This window comes from Clupea harengus, chromosome 3, assembly GCF_900700415.2.
Source record: "Clupea harengus chromosome 3, Ch_v2.0.2, whole genome shotgun sequence".
Classification (NCBI taxonomy): domain Eukaryota; kingdom Metazoa; phylum Chordata; class Actinopteri; order Clupeiformes; family Clupeidae; genus Clupea; species Clupea harengus.
In genome coordinates, this window is record NC_045154.1 from 11,852,763 (window position 1) to 11,870,262 (window position 17,500).

The 17,500-nt window shown below is 47.5% G+C and overlaps 1 protein-coding gene across 1 annotated transcript in view; it reads left to right on the forward strand.

Annotated features, from left to right (window-relative positions):
- Nucleotides 1-17,500, forward strand: part of ntrk3a (neurotrophic tyrosine kinase, receptor, type 3a) — a 183,645-nt gene that overhangs the window by 137,420 nt on the left and 28,725 nt on the right. The window contains exon 12 of the mRNA XM_012818359.3: nucleotides 13,319-13,507. Coding sequence (XP_012673813.1) covers nucleotides 13,319-13,507 — 189 coding nt within the window. The remainder of the gene's footprint in view (nucleotides 1-13,318; nucleotides 13,508-17,500) is intronic.

Genomic DNA, 17,500 nt, shown 5'->3' on the forward strand with positions numbered 1-17,500 from the left:
GTATTTTCAGTACCTGAAAATATGCCCTTGGTGTGTATGGTGGTGTTATTATTCTGATACTCTCTTTCAAGTTATTTATATAATAATATTGATGACTCCATTCCTTGGATGTATGTAGTGCTACCATGTATGAGGGGCCGTGTAGGCCATAATTCAAACTTGCCTCTCATACACACCATTGAAGACCTTTTGCCTTTCACAAACACTACTGAAATACACTCACATTCACTACTAAACACCCCTCACGTACACTAGTGAAAATGGAACCTCACACAATGACAACTGAAAACCTCATACTCATGAGTGAGAACCTCTCTTATACCACAGTGAACACCTCTCACAAATACAACTGAAAATGTAACCTCTCACACATACAACTGAAAATGTAACCTCTCACACATACAACTGAAAATGTAACCTCTCACACGCACAACTGAAAATGTAACCTCTCACACGCACAACTGAAAATGTAACCTCTCACACGCACAACTGAAAATGTAACCTCTCACACGCACAACTGAAAATGTAACCTCTCACACACACAACTGAAAATGTAACCTCTCACACGCACAACTGAAAATGTAACCTCTCACACGCACAACTGAAAATGTAACCTCTCACACGCACAACTGAAAATGTAACCTCTCACATTCATTACTGAAAATGTAACCTCTCACATTCATTACTGAAAATGTAACCTCTCACACGCACAACTGAAAATGTGACCTCTCACACACACAACTGAAAACGTAACCTCTCACATTCATTACTGAAAATGTAACCGTTCACATGCACAACTGAAAATGTAACCTCTCACACACAACTAATTATAGTCTTGTGGTGATATCGCCGCTGCATTATGTACCCAGTTTGGAACGACACAGGGTTTTTCTGAGAGGAATGTGCGGAGGTGGTGTGCTGAGCAGGGGCCTTGTCAGTGACTTTTTTGCAATGCCTCTATCCATTGAATAGGGAATGTATTTCACATATGTGTAGAACCTATTTGGAATGGCTGACCTTACATAAAACGGCAGTGAAAAAGCCCAGAGAGAGGAGGCAAACAGTACCTCTGCCTCAATGAGGGGGGCGTGTGAGAGCATGGAAACAGGACTTTCAATTGAAACGTCAAGTGATTAATAATGGGAGACCAATGCTGGAGCTCAACGGTTTGCTTCAAACGATGGAACAGAAGATAACTCACATTGCTTTGAACATTTTTGGAACCTAAAAAATAGATTTGGCTTTTCGACGAACAGTGGAGACTACATGTTAGCAATAGCAGTATTCGCTCACATTTCATTGATAGTTATCAGAGTAAGCTCTTGCTCCGTTGGTTTCCCATTATTTCTCTTAGGATAGTTTAATGGCTATGTGAAGTCATTTAACATCACATAAGTGGTTGTAATCACTTTGAACCATGAAGACTGTGTTTTATTGTTGAGCTGTTTGAGAAATTAAACGTTGCCGCTAATTTTGTGTTTCCTGTTGTTATGGTTATCCAGGTGCTATGCTAGCAATAGCTAACTAGCTAGCTAAGGAAACTTGTAATAACCATAATCGATTTAAATGGAAAAGTGACATTTGCATGACACAGTTATCTAGCTGATGTTATTGTCTCCTCGATTTAGCTTCTCCCTCTTCCTCATTAACGTCTCGGTTACTTACGTAACCTCGGTTCCTTAAGCAGGAACCAGATATAACACAATGGTACATGACGAATGTCATGGCTACAAATCGAAGCATTTATCTATTCACGCCTGAAAGGCCGCGAGATCTGTCAGCGCGCGCTCCTGGCCCCGCCTGCCAGGAGTACTATAATACCATTACGCGCGCCCAGATCTGCCTTGGAAAGAAACTGAGCAAGACAATCAATCCAAGGTAACACTGTACACGCCAACCTTGTTATATCTGGTTCCTGCTTAAGGAACCGAGGTTACGTAAGTAACCGAGACGTTCCTTATCGCAGTTCACTGCGATATAACACAATGGGACCCTATACATTCCCGCGTGATAATACAGTGGCAGCCAATTACACACACCAGCTCTACTGAAGCCTTTGCCCTCATAGAGGTTCATACGGCCGCTGGCGGTGAACATATTAACAGGGCAACCTTTGTCATAGGCGGCAAGGATCGCGATCCTGCGCCTGTAGGAAACCACCCTGGAGTGTTTCATGTGTAACAAACATGTAGACACCGATGAACACACTTATCATATACATCGTTCTCAGGTCAGGGGATTCAGAGATCGCTCGCCTGCAGAACACCAAGAATTTAACAGGGCCACCTTTATCATAGGCGACAGGGATCCGTGATCCTGCGCCCGTAAGAAAACCCTGGGATGTTTCATGTGCAACATAACATGTAGACACTAATGAACACACTTATCATATCTATCGTTCTCCGGCCAAGGGATTCAGAGATCGCTTGCCCGCAGAACGCTATGAAGAAAACTAGGTTCAGCCACATCTAACATATAGAATCTAATGAAAGTGTGGCGAGAACTCCAGCTTGCAGCTTTGCAAATATCTTCCACTGAGACGCCCTTTAGTAAGGCCCAGGAAGACAAGACCCCCCGCGTAGAGTGCGCATGCAACTTCTCCGGGGGATCTAAAGACAAGCTCTTATAAGACAACACGATAGCCTCTACTATCCAACGGGAGAGGCTCGGTTTTGATAGAGGTCTGCCTTTTGCGCGTGCACCGAAGCACACGAATAGCTGATCTGACTGTCTGAAAGCTCTAGTGCGCTCTGCGTAACAGCGGAGAGCGCGCACTGGACAGAGCTTATTCAAACGTTCCTCCTCTGCTGACGCAAAAGGAGGAGGCGAGAAAACTGCTAATTCAATCACCTGATTGCGGAATGGGGTTACCACCACTTTAGGTGTGTAAGCAGCATTAGGTCGCATAACCACTCTGTCACCAGCGATCGAGAACTGAAGGCACGATGGACTGACTGACAGGGCTTGCATGTCACCAACGCGTTTTGCTGACGTTAACGCCAGCAGCAGCGCGGTCTTTAAAGAGACAAACTTTATGTCCACTGTCTCCAGGGGCTCGAACGGAGGCCCTGTGAGAGCACGTAACACCACTAGCAGATCCCAAGAGGGTATGAGGTGTCTCTCTGGCACCCTGAGCCGTCTCACCCCCGCCATAAAGCGTGACGCTAGCGGGTGACTGCCAGGAGAACTGCCGTTAATGCCTGCGTGGCAGGCTGAAATGGCAGCCATGTACACTTTGAGAGTAGAAGCCGCCTTCCCCTCATCAAACAACTGCTGTAGGAATTCGAGAATAACGCCCAGCGCGCAGTTAACGGGGTCGTGCTGACGCGCAGCACACCACTGCTCAAAACTGCGCCACTTCAGCGTATACAGAGCCCGTGTTGATACAGCTCGGGCACTCTGTATTGTAGCCACCACCGCGTCCGACAAGCCTGACGCTATGAGCCTGCACCTTTCAGGTGCCAGGCTTTGAGACGCCACCACTCCGGATGGGGGTGCCACACCGTCCTGTGCGCCTGCGTTAGGAGGTCCCTCCGTAGAGGCAGCTCCCAAGGCTGCTGCACTGACCTATTGACCAGATCTGCCACCCACGGCTGGTTGGGCCAGTGGGGGGCTATCAGTATCAATTCCCTGCCCTCACCCGCAATCCTGCACAGCACCTGCTGGAGGAGCGGGATCGGGGGGAAAGCATATAGGGGTAGGGCTGGCCACTGGTGGCCCAGCGCGTCTATGCCTAGTGGGGGATCGTCGCCCCCTAGCGAGAACCAGAGCGGGCAGCAGGTGTTCTGCCTGTTCGCGAACAGGTCCACCTGCGCCTTGAAAAAACGCACCCAGATCTGACCTATCACTTGTGGGTGAAGGCACCAGTCTGCTGCTCGAGGATCGCCCCTCGATAACAGGTCCGCACCGTAGTTGAGGTGGCCTGGTATATGAACTGCCCTGAGGGACAGGACGTGCCTCGCTGCCCACAGGAGCAGGCGAGTCGCCCAATGGTGTAATGACGGGGAGCGCACTCCGCCCTGGCGATTTATATATGCCAAGGTCGCAGTGTTGTCCGTCCTCACTAGTACATGTTGACCACTCAGCCTGGGCAGAAAGTGTTGTAGAGCTAGGACTACTGTTCGCAGCTCTAACACATTTATGTGAGACGCGGCTTCTGTTACAGACCAGAGACCGTTCACGCCTCTCCCTTCGCAGACCGCTCCCCAGCCTTTGGTGGAAGCGTCTGTGGTCACCACCACGCGACACGACACTATGCCCATAGTGCCTGACGCGGCGAGAAACCAGGGGGTTCTCCAGATCGCCAGGGCTTTCCTGCATCTGGAGGACACCACTACTCTGCGATGCCTGTCTGTGACTGCGTTGAGCTTCATAGACAGGTACCATATTTGGAATGGCCGCATACGCAACATCCCTAACGGGAGTGCTATAGCGGCCGACGCCATCATTCCTAACAGGCGTTGGCAGCGCAGCGACGAGACTGACTGACCCCGTCGGAACTGGCGCACGCATGCTTTGATGGCACTTATCCGTTCTTGAGACAGCCTGACCTCCATGGAGGTGGAGTCTAAGATCATACCCAGAAAATGCGTAACTTGCCTGGGGCAGAGAACGCTTTTCTCTCTGTTTACAACAAAACCCAGTCGATACAGGTGTGCCACCACTAGATGGCCATCCTGCACTGCTGCAGCTTTTGAATGGGAAGCAATTAACCAGTCGTCCAAATAGTTGTACACGCGTAAGCCGCGTAGACGTAATGGGGCGATAGCTGCCTCTACGCACTTTGTGAATACCCTCGGCGCTAGGGACAGGCCGAATGGGAGTGCGTTGAATTGGTACGCTATTCCTCCGAACGCAAACCTCAGATATTTCCGATGTCTGTGGTGGATCGGAATGTGGAAATAAGCGTCTTTTAAGTCTATCGTGATAAACCAATCGTTTGGCCTTATAAACTGCACAAGCCTGCGTGGGGTCAACATTCTGAACCGCAGCGGCATGAGTGCTTTGTTTAACACACGTAGATCTAATATAGGCCGATAATTCCCGTCTCTTTTGGGTACGAGGAAGTAACGGCTGTAGAAGCCTGCATTCCTTTCTTTGAAAGGAACTCTGCTTATGGCATTTTTTCTGAGCAGGGAGACAATCTCTTCCCGTAGGAAGTGAGACTGTTCTCGCTGTATCACAGACTGTATTACTCTGCTGAAAGGCGGAGGGGACCGGGCGAACTGCAGAACATAACCCTTTGAGACCGTCTTTAGCACCCATGGTGACACTGCGCATGCGCGCCAACTTTCTGCACAACCGGGGAGGTTGTGCTCTGAGTTGAATTTGTCGGGGACTAACCCGCTCATGGTCAATGAGTCTAAGCCTAGATCTACACCCACTCCGCCTAGGGAGGGGGACGAGATCTGGGGCTGCCCCCTCATGTTTTCGAAAAAAAAATTGGGGGTGCGATTGCACTGTGTGCATCGCGGGGGGAGTTGCACAAGCATGCCTGGGCACTGCGCCATCTGGGACAGGAGTTAGGACATATGATTGTGGTGCTTGTGAAAACCTGCTTACCGTGCTGGACATGATTTCCACATGTGAGCGACGGGCTGATTTCTTTGGAGGCGGTGTGGGCTCCACCGCTCCCCCCTGTGTGACGAGTGGCTGACTGTCACGGTCAGGAAGCCTGAGGTCTCCCTCTGCCTCGCCCGCGGCGAGCGGAGTGCTGCCGCGGAGCCTGGGCTGCGCCCTGGGCAGGGCGCGCAGCTGGTTGCTGTGCTGCAGGCTGCGCTGGAGGGCGGAAGGGATGTCTCTGCCAGCCTCGCCCAGTGGATACCTTTGTTGGAGGCGCTGGCGAGCGGAACCCGCTTCTCTTCCGGCCCGGTGCGGGTGTGGTGTGTCCTGAGGAGGACGTCTCACCCGCGCCACTAGAGCGAGGCATCCAAGCCTGGAATACCTCTCTGCTCTTCTGCTGTTCTTCGAACTTGGCAGCCATTGTGACCACTGCTTCCCCGAAGGCGCCCTGGACAGAGACCGGGGCGTCGAGGAGTGGTGCTTTTTCTCTGTCTGACAGCTTAGCCAGTGATAGCCACAGAGACCTCTGGGTAGCCACCGCGGCACCCATCACCCTCCCCAGTGCCTGTGCCGTGCACCGAGTTAGTCTGAGCGACAGATCCGTCGCGCGACGGAGTTCTGCCACAGACGGGTGATCTTCCCCCAGCGACAAGGCAAGCTCAGTCAGGAGCTTTGCCTGGTAGCGCTGTAGCAATGCAGCCGTATTGGTCGTGCAGGCAGCCTGCCCTGCAGCCAAGTAGGACTTCTCTGCCAGCTGAGCCTGGTGTCTGCTCACCCGCGTGGGCAGGAGAGGCTTCTGGCCGAGACGCATCGTGGGGGATGCGGGCGAGAGGTAGCCCGCTACTGCATCCTCCACCTGAGGAAAAGAGAGGTAGCCCCTCTCCTTAGCCATGTGGAGCTGCATGTAGGGCGCGAACCCCGGCACCGGGGCTCGGCCCGAGTAGGGTATCGCCCATGTCGCCTGCAGTTCCTCGTGCACCTCCTCAAAGAAGGGGATGCTGGAGGGAACTGACGTGGCGGGGCCAGCATAGAACTCCCCGTCCAGCAGCGAGGACCGCACACTGGGAGGGGGAGGGAGAGGGAGCCCGAGGCAGCTGGCTGCTCTCAGCGCAACCTCGTGGAGCTGCTGGCCCAGGAGCCGAGACGAGGTAGGAGGTGTCTCCACCCGCAACCTGACGTCATGGCTCGTCTGCATTGCTTCCGCGATTGAGCTGTGCCCATCTGAGAAGTCTAGCAGACTATCATCATCCAGGCTGATGTCCAGCTCGAGCGCATCGTGGGGGATTGCCTGGACACCGCTTGGTTGAAGCTCCTCCGCCTCGCTGCCCGCAGCCCCAGGGCTGACAGGCGGCGGAGACGGGGAGAGACCCGGGAGCGGAGCTGCCGCCGCAAGGCGACTGCTCACGCTCACCAAGTCCAAGGCTGAAGACGCACTCATTCTTACGGGGGCGCCAGCCCCGGATGGAACTAGTGCAGTCTCCTCGGCGTCCTTGCGCTTCCAGAACGCAAGGCGCCTGGTAGCCTTAGCTAGCGGGAGGCTAGCACAGATGGTACAGACAGGGGCTTCGCCTGAGAAGGCGCCCTCCGCGTGGTCCCTGCCTAGGCAGGTCACGCACCGACGGTGGCGGTCGCCCTTGGGACGGACGTGACCGCAGTCGGGGTAGTGTCTGGCCATCTTTTATCAATCTGAAAGTAGAGAAGAATGTTAAAACACAAGCACACTATCTGCAACGAACACGTTGTTAGCAAGCTAGCAGGCTAGTCAGAGACTTAGCCAGCCAGGCAGCAAGGATAGCAGCAACTACTTTCAAATGAAATTAAGCCAATAAATTAAGCCAATGAATTTCGTGGCGCCCTGAGCTAGTGAGGGTTAAGGAACCCGATAACTCACCAACCCGTAGAGAGCGAAAGCACACAAAACTCTTTTGACTGTGGTAAGCGTTTGAGATATACTCAGAGATGTTCACTCCGTCTTGCGAAGTTTTAAAAGAGGCAGATCTGGGCGCGCGTAATGGTATTATAGTACTCCTGGCAGGCGGGGCCAGGAGCGCGCGCTGACAGATCTCGCGGCCTTTCAGGCGTGAATAGATAAATGCTTCGATTTGTAGCCATGACATTCGTCATGTACCATTGTGTTATATCGCAGTGAACTGCGATAAGGAACCTGTAGCATTTTGCGTTGATGGATTGCGAGGTAAAAGTGTTGCTGTGGATGTACCCCTCCATAGCATACCAGGGACTTTGCTGCCTACTTTTAGAAGATATTTCTTTCGACCCTTGACTCCAGAAAGTGTGGGCAATACTGTCTAGACGCAGGTCCGTATACGCGAGACTGACTTTGTTGGTTAACATGATTAATTAGCTCAGGATATTAATTGTATTAGCATAATAACATCAATCACGTTCCAATGCATTTTAATGGGTTGTCGCCTTTCAAACCGATTGTTTGTCTACATAGCAACAGTAACCAAGGAAGGCGGGATTACAATATTCGGGTTTATTAGCAGCGAGGCTAGCTAGCTACTATGTGTTCCAATAGATTTTCAGTCTAAGCGTTAGCATCAACCTAACAATAATGAGAGCGAGAGCTTTAGTTAAGACCTCTGCAACATTCGTGTAGCACATAAACGACTAACCGAATACAAATAGCAGCGCGCCCTCTGCTGACATTCTGAATGTGACTGTCAAGCTCGTGGGAGCAACTTCCGGATCACAACACAAAAATCTACGCAAAATTGAGAAAGATTTCCACACAGTATTTTAATTCCCGATTTCCATGTTTAAGCACATCAAAGAAAATCAGATAACGGGTCGTTTTTTCGTTTTCCGTTTTCTATTATCAAAACAAAAAACAGAAAATGGCTCGTTTTCCGTTTTTTGTTTTCCTATTTCTAAATGGTAATTTGGTTTTCTCATTTCAAAACGAAAATCCGTTGGCCGCACACGGACCCCCCTTCTACCAACTCCTCCAACATTGAAATGAATAGCTTTTAATTTGACAGCTAGTCGCGCCTTAATGAACATCCGTTACACTGAAATGACTTCCGTTACATCGAAATGACTTCCGTTTCAGCAAGAATCCTCACACACACACAAGTGAAATCACTACTCTGCACCTCTCACACAGACCAGTGAAAATGAAATATGTACAGAATTGTAGTGAGTGCAGTATTTTTTTTTCAAACTAAACAGAAGTTTTTATATACAGTACCAGTCAAAAGTTTGGACACACCTTCTCATTTTTTGAGAAGATTTTTCTTTGATTTTATTATTTTGTACATGGTAGATAAAACTTTTTTTGTTTAGCACATAATTCCATAGGTGTTCTTTCGTAGTTTAAATGTCTTCAGTATAAATCTACAATGAAAGATAAATAATAAAGAAAATAATAAAAGTAAAGAAAACACTTCTCAAAAAAATTAAAGGTGTGTCAACTTTTGACTGGTACTGTAGTATAATGTGTTTTATTATATTATAAAATAATGTCTTATAATATTTGTAGGCCTATTATATGTATACATATATATATATCATTTTAGTAATATAATAACAGTTGATTGCCTAATAGAACACAGTTGAATAGCTGAAATAAAATTGTAAAACAATATATAATGTATCCACACAAAATCATTTCATTCAAATGCACATTAAGATTAGTGATAAAAATGCCAAGGTTGGCAATATAGCTTATTTTAGGGGATTATAAGACAAAATGATCAGTTAAATTGTTATCACAGTTTGCCTCTACTGTATTTTGTACAGTAAACTTTTGTGCACACAAAGTATGAAGCATACATACAATTGTCTTTTCTTGCTTGGTAAATTGTCCTATAATTAGTTGTGTGTGAGAGGTTACATTTTCAGTTGTGCGTATGAACGGTTACATTTTCAGTAATGAATGTGAGAGGTTACGTTTTCAGTTGTGTGTGTGAGAGGTCACATTTTCAGTTGTGCGTGTGAGAGGTTACATTTTCAGTAATGAATGTGAGAGGTTACATTTTCAGTTGTGCGTGTGAGAGGTTACATTTTCAGTTGTGCGTGTGAGAGGTTATATTTTCAGTTGTGCGTGTGAGAGGTTACATTTTCAGTTGTGCGTGTGAGAGGTTACATTTTCAGTTGTGCGTGTGAGAGGTTACATTTTCAGTTGTGCGTGTGAGAGGTTACATTTTCAGTTGTATGTGTGAGAGGTTACATTTTCAGTTGTATGTGTGAGAGGTGTTCACTGTGGTATAAGAGAGGTTCTCACTCATGAGTATGAGAGGTTTTCAGTTGTCATTGTGTGAGGTTCCATTTTCACTAGTGTACGTGAGGGGTGTTTAGTAGTGAATGTGAGTGTATTTCAGTAGTGTTTGTGAAAGGCAAAATGTCTTCAATGGTGTGTATGAGAGGCAAGTTTGAATTATGGCCTACACGGCCCCTCATAACCATGTATTACTCTCACACACTCTCTTTCAGTAGGTCAACAGACATCATGATGTGTGTTTCTCTCTCTCTCTCTTTCTCTCTGTCTCCCTCCCTCTCTCTCTCTGTCTCTCTCTCTTTCTCACTCTCTCTCTCTCCTTCTCACTCTCTCTCTCTCTCTCTCTCTCTCTCTCTCTCTCCCTCTCTCATGTTGCCTATCGAGGAGTGTGGTTGTGTAACTGATAACTGTGCCTCCCCTCAGAGGGTGACATGTTTGTATCTTCATGTGATGTTCCTTTGGGAGATTGCACTCACAGTGCTTATGCCGGCCCCTCTGAACATTCTGACCTGTTCTGTTGGAAACATGTGATTTCACTACTTCTCTCTTTGTGTGTTGCCAAATAGATTTGCCGGTCTTTCTGGTGACATTTATCACGACTATATTATGCTCTTAGTAGAGCCTTTTCATGATTAAAGGAAGTTGGCACTAAAATACAGGCTCTCTACAGAGGAAGGGCAAAAGAGGCTCATAGCATAGAGACGCCAGATTGCAGTAATACAGGATGGTGTACACATAGGGAATGCATTTGGAATAATGAAGTGGATGAAACCTGGCCAAATCCTTTCAAAACGAACACACTTCTTTCATGAAGAGGGTTGTGTGAGTCACACCAATAGACCTCTTAAGAGAGGATCCTACTCTCCATTTTTAACCCTCCCTTTCCCTCCCCCTCTTCCCTTCTTTCTCCCCTACAAACAGTCCTACCACAGCTAACCAAAGGGTGGATTGCCAGCTCAAACTGCAACCCTTGCTTGAACCTCATTTTAGCAGTGATTTAGTTCACTCACTTCCTCCTCTGTCTCTGTCCCCGAGTCATTTCACCGCAGTAATGGCGCTGTGTGACAGAGAGACACGGCTGACTGCGGAGGAGAGTTGTGAAGGAGAGGAGAGGAGAGAAAAGGAGAAGACAGAGGAGGAGGAGGAGGAGGAGAGAGAGAAAGAGCTTCTCCGCTCTGATCTCTGACCTCAGTCAGACCCCAGTGGCATCTACTTTCATTCGTTTAATAATAGCTTTCAGACCAGTGCTATGACCTAAGCTTTCTAATCAAGACAGGGTAAAAACACATCTCTAATGACCCAATTAGCCGAAGTGGTCATGTGGCAGCCACTGCATATAGTGTATTAGCCTGTAGGGCAATTGTGTGTTATTGAAAGTATTGCGTAGTATTGCTGGAGTGGTTGAGATGGGTGTTGGTGCGTAAGATCTGAAGTTGTAAAACGCTAATAAAAGATAATCGCTAATAAAACAAAAAAGCAATCTGCGAATTCCTCCTCCTTTCCTCTCTCTCTCTCTCTCTCTCTTATGTAGATCGTTCTGAGCTACTGTATTTTAGGAGATTGACCACAGTCGTCATGTGGGAGTCGCACAGTCTGGATCCTCCACCAAAGCATCCTTGAGCACAACACTGTGCCTCTAATGAACAGACAAGGTGCTGCGCTTCCACTGTTAGAGTTGTATGAAGGAAGGAATGAGCTTTAGAGCATCTTAAGTGCTGGGTCGAGGAGAGGGCTGTATTGTGAATGTAATCTTAATTCAATTTAATTCAGTTCAATTCAATTCAATTCAAGTCAGTGAATTGAACCAAATCTTCAAAGCATTCACGGACAGACTACTGCTGTATTGTGAGCCATCCTTGACCTGGCCTTTGGGTTTGGTGAGGCCGTCTGCATGCTTGTTGTGAACCCACATTTTCTCCACCTAGCTCATGTTGAGTGTGTATGTGTGTGGCTATATATGTGTGTGTGAGAGAGAGAGTGACTTTGTGTGACTGTGTCACGTTTGTATTTGCATTTGTTGTTTGTTGTTTGCTCTCCACACCACTCATGTTGAAAGTGTACATATATGTGGGGGGTTGTCATAGAAATTATATTTGTGTTTGTATAGCACAGTAAGTACTTCTTGATGGCCACGCACAAACAACCATAACCCCTCTCAACCTCTCATCTTGTCTCTCCCCTTCAGTGTATGTGTATGTGTGTGAGTGTGTGTGTGTGTGTATGTGTGTGTGTGTGTGTGTGTGTGTGTGTGTGTGTGTGTGTGTGTGTGTGTGTGTGTGTGTGTGTGTGTGTGTGTGTGAGTGTGTCTGTGTGTGTACATGTCTGTCTGTGTGTCTGTGTGACTGTCTGTGAGTGTGGCAGAAGAAGCTTAAGTACTGTGGCTGTCCTTCTGCTGCAGAAGAGCCCTTATCAGATAGCTGTGTGTGTGTGTGTGTGTGTGTGTGTGTGTGTGTGTGTGTGTGTGTGTGTGTGTGTGTGTGTGTGTGTGTGTCTGTGTGTGTGTCTGTGTGTGTGTCTGTGTGTGTGCCAATGTCTCTGTGTAAAATATTCCTAATCAGATAGCACTCTCTGCTTCATCTTGACCTCAGCTGAAACCTTTCACCTCCTATGTGAGGCTGCGTGACCCATCCGGCCGGGTGGCGGCTGTCAGGCAGCCGCATGGGCCTCGGCAGCCTGCACACTGGGCAGTTTGATATCTCCCACTTGGCACATAATAAGGATGTTTCTCCATTCCCCCTTCTCTCACTCTTCATGAGTCACAACATATTAACTTCAAGCTGACACTGTGTGTGTGGGTGTGTGTGTGTGTGTTGTGTGGCAGAGGGGGGAGGTGGTTGATGAACTGGGTTGCGTGTGTGTGTGTGTGTGTGTGTGTGAGTGTGTCGGCACTTGTTAGATGAGCTGGACGGGTGACTTTGAGGGGGTGAGTGCTTTCCGCTCATTGCCGGAGTTAGCGACTCTGCGGCAGAACAGCAGCACACTCAAGGGTTTTTAGAGGGGACAGAGCCACCACAGCCAGGACTGGTTCAGACTCACGGTTACGGCAAGACACTCACAACATGCAGTTTGAGACCTGGGTTAGGAACTCCCTGTGTGCGAGAGGTTTCGGGGTTTTTCATTATGAAGATTGAGGACACGCAGTTAGTTTTATGAGGCTGAAGCTTCAAACATTGGGTTACTAAAGGGATAAATAAAAGGCTGCTGGCTGGTCTGAGACCAGTAAATAAAACATGAGTCGGCAGATCAGTGATTAATCCAGCAGTCTGCTGTAATGAAACAGGACAGTCTGAGGGAAGGATCCTCTCTCTATCGAGGACAGTCTCGGGGTATTTTTTTTTCTCAGCCATCTATCTAGTGCTTCTCTGTCGTCTTTTATTTACTGCTGTCTTAGTGATCAATGAAGTTGAGTGATCAATGAAGTCCACTGAGTAAAATCTACTTTTTGACTTTACTGATATGTAAAAACATTTCTCTCTCTCTCTTGCTCTCTCTCTCTCTCTCTCTCTCTCTGTGTAGGTCCCGTGGCGGTGATCAGTGGTGAGGAAGACTCTGCAAGTCCTCTTCATCATGTGAACCATGGTATCATCACTCCATGCACACTAGATGCAGGGCCGGATGCGGTGGTGATTGGAATGACCCGCATCCCTGTCATTGAGAACCCACAGTACTTTAGACATGGACACAACTGCAACAAACCCGCCACCTGTGAGTACACACACACACACACACACACACACACACACACACACACACACACACACAAACACACACACACACACACACAATTATACTCATCCTAAACATTGACAAATCACAGCACTGAAGACATGGACCACAACCAACCAGCTGCAACCAACTAACCCCCTGCGAGTAGTAAAGACACACATGCACATGGATCCCATAGTGCTTCAGATATGGAGTCAACCGCAACACACTTAAAACCCAGGAGCTCATCAGACACACTGTAGTATATAGTATTTACATGTCTCAGGTCTCAGATCAGCTCAATCAGCTCCCCGCCTCAGGCTCAGGTCAGAATGACATAAAGGAGAATATTACAGAGACATGGACATTTTCTCCGCTTTTCATGGTTTCATGGTTGCCATGGCGAGTATTCTTCTGAAGTGCCTGACCTGGGTTCTGTGTTTGTGAAACCAGCAGCCTCGACCCTAATGATCCTTGTGCTGTGAACGAGTTGGCGGATCACCTCCAGCAGCAGCAGCAACAACAACAACATTTGAAAACAGACACCTCAGTTACAGTTACCTTGACACTGTCACTGTCTCCAGAAGCTGCAGTTGGCGGCCATTTTCACACTGGGCTAGCTCAGAGCAGGCAAGCTTAGAGCAGATCAGTAGTGCTCGCTCTCACTCTGATTTGTAGGCTCCTTGAGTTACCCCTTGCCCAGGTTTTAAAGACCACTGCAATGTGTTTCTTTTTTCTTTTCATTTCTTTCATCGTTGCTTCTGTGGGGTAGGGTATTTTGTGAGTCAGAGATGGGTCTTAAACGGCCATAAAGTATGATTTTCAGTGTTTTGTCTACGCTGTGTGCGCAGAGCAGTGTGTCTTATCTTTATTACTCCACCGAACCTATACAGATGCCTTTATACTCTCTCTCTCACACACACACACACACACACACACACACACACACACACACACACACACTCACGCACTAACTCACTCACTTTATTTACATCAGAGAGGTGAATTTGGGTCTCATCAAGTATAAATCACAAATGCAATGGTTGGTTCCCTGTTTTCCGCAGCAAATAAACGACGGATCACCAACGGTTGTCTGGTTCAGTTTAGCAGATAGCAACAATAGCTCTGGCTCCAGTGGCTTCTGTTAAGCCATGACACGCTCTAGTGCCCTACTAAATAAAGGGCTGCTCAATACAGTTAGGCTAAACACACATACAACAGAAGATGGTTTGCCAGTGAAGCAGGTCTGTTAATGCAGCCTGTACATACCTGTAGTATACCGCATAGCTCTGCAGTATACAGCATAATCTTGCCGCAGAACATTAAATATTATCAGTATTAGGCTCCCTGGTATTCAGACTCTTGACCTCTCATGCAAGATTGTATGAGGCTATTGTATTATATCCTGGAACACAGTACTCTACAGAGACCAACAGCACACACACACACACACACACACACACAAACACACACTGTACACACACGCATAAACATGCAAAAACAGGTGTGTGCCTGCCAACACACAGACACGTGTATGCATACATATGCATACAGAATGCAAAATTCCACAAAACACACATACACACACACACACACACACACACACACACACACACACACACACATAGACACTTCCATGTACACAGCACACAAGCATTCAAACACCTGAGGCAGTGGCTGTCAAGAGACGAAAGAGTGAGGTGAGGCGGGTCGGAGGGAGAGAGATGGCAGGAATAAAATCATGCTTATCACCCAGAAAAATAAACGTCCAAGGTTGGAATGAATATTTGATGGTCAAATTGAGGGGTTTACAGTTGAGCACACTGAAATGCTGGCCCAGGAACTACAGATCTGATAGAGGGTGATAAATAAATCACGCCTCGCTGCTAGCCAGGGTTGGGATTTGAAGCCGGGACAGGATGTTCTTATTGTTTAGTAATGTTCAGCTGCTTGCAGGAGTGTTGCTGTTTTTCTGCATGTACAAATCGTGCAGCTATGCCTGCTCGTTTATGTTAGCATGGTTTAGACCTGTAAGCATCAACCAGACAGGCAGACAGATAGAAGCATTCATCGATCAATTAGCTGCTGCCCTGATGAACCCAATTGTAGCACTCCACTGATATTTTAGGTCTAAATATATCCACTCACCTACCAGACACACAAACGGTTCTGATTTAAGCCGCTGCAGGGTTTAAGTGCTCGTAAATGGCATAAAGGCATTATGGAGAGACAGCCTGGAGTTCCAGAGATACTGTGGAATCGTATTTATTCTTTCTCTTGTTGTTTATAGTTTCTCCGCGGTTTATAATCTCTAGTGACCATCTTTATTAGGTGGATCTTATTTCATTTTTACGAAATACTCTCCAGCTGGGTTCTACTTCTTAAATACATGAACAGAAAGAACTCAGTCAGATTTTCTTACTTTTATTTTGCATGCCTTTAAGGGGAGTAGGAGTTTTGTATGAGATGAGATGTTTTATGTTTTTGCACACCTATGGATGCTAAGAGTAAACACAAAGATAATTGTTCCTGAAATATTACACCACATGATACGTTTGCTTTAATTTATATAAAGATGTCAAAATCAGGCATCTTGTGTGCTGGCACAGTTCCTGCTGGGTATGTGTTTATAAATATAAAATAACAATTTGAAGGCTCAACATTAGCTTATAAATGTGTAATAACAGTCAACAGTAGCTGCTCAGGCTGACACACTGCCATTTTGACATGAGTCCATAAATCTTTCATAGCCGCCAACAAGCTCCACATAGGCAAACAATCCCACTTATGTGTGTGTAATGCAACTCAGCGGACTACTCATACCCTAGCAGCCCCCCCCCCCCCAGCTGCATGAGTAAAAAAAAAGAACAGAAAGCCCTGCATACGCCTGCATACACATTGCTTCCAGCTCCTCCTCTACATGAAGTGGCAGATTTGGCCCACTATCTCGCCCCCTCTCGTGTGTGTGTGTGTGTGTGAGTGTGTGTGTGTGTGTGTGTGTGTGGCCCGCTATCTCGCCCCCTCTCGCCCCCATCGGCCCCCCACAGCGAGGGTCAGCAGGCTCCCCGATCCCGCCTGCTCTCCGAGCCCTTGGTCCCCGTGGCCTCAGACATACCCAGAGAGGAGTCCTCATGCTAGCTGTCATACTGCCTGCTGGTGCCCGGGTGGTTTAGCACACGCTTGCTTTGTAACTCCGCTCAGCTGTTGCCTTTCACCAGACCATCTGTACTGTAAGATTGCAGCACAGCAAACATGACCTGACTGGAAATCATCCATGTCATTAAAACAGACACTTTTGATTGGTTTATTAAATACAGCTGTCACATTAGGGCAGATAATGAGATCAAAATCTGTCTATAAAAATTACAATTAAAACCCCCCCACACCCACCCCCACCCCAGCATCCATAAGGGCTGTAGAACAGGCATGACATCCTCCCATGGTGATGCTGTTTGTGTTGGATCAGATGAGGGGAGTCCTGATTCATGGCAGTGCAACTTGCTTTTCCAAAGCCCTCTGTGAGAAATGAACCCGCTCTGCCTGTGGGCTTGTTTTAGGCCACAGTGTTTCTGTCTAGGCCTCTTTTTTGGACTTATTTACTGTGGGCTGTAGATCACAGTCTGGAGGGCTGCTTCACAGCTGCTTCACCCTGGGACTGGTAGAAGAGAAAGAGAAAAAGAGAGAGAGAGACTTTCAGGCAGTCTCAGGCTGCTCTCCCTCTCAACCATCTCGGTGAGAATTATCTCCCAGCATTCATCAGCACAGGCATGTTCCCACACGTCTTTCACAAGGGTGTCAATCCCACCATAGCCCACAGACACTACAGAGTGCCCTGGTCTGATGAAGAAGCAGATCCATCTCAACAGCCTGACACTGTGTCCTGACTGCAAGCAACACGAGCGAGCAACAACGACAATAACAAAAGTTAAATTCTCCCATTTCTCTAGTTGCTCCAATCAACAAAGCCGGTCTAACTAGCCGCGAGTGTCAAAA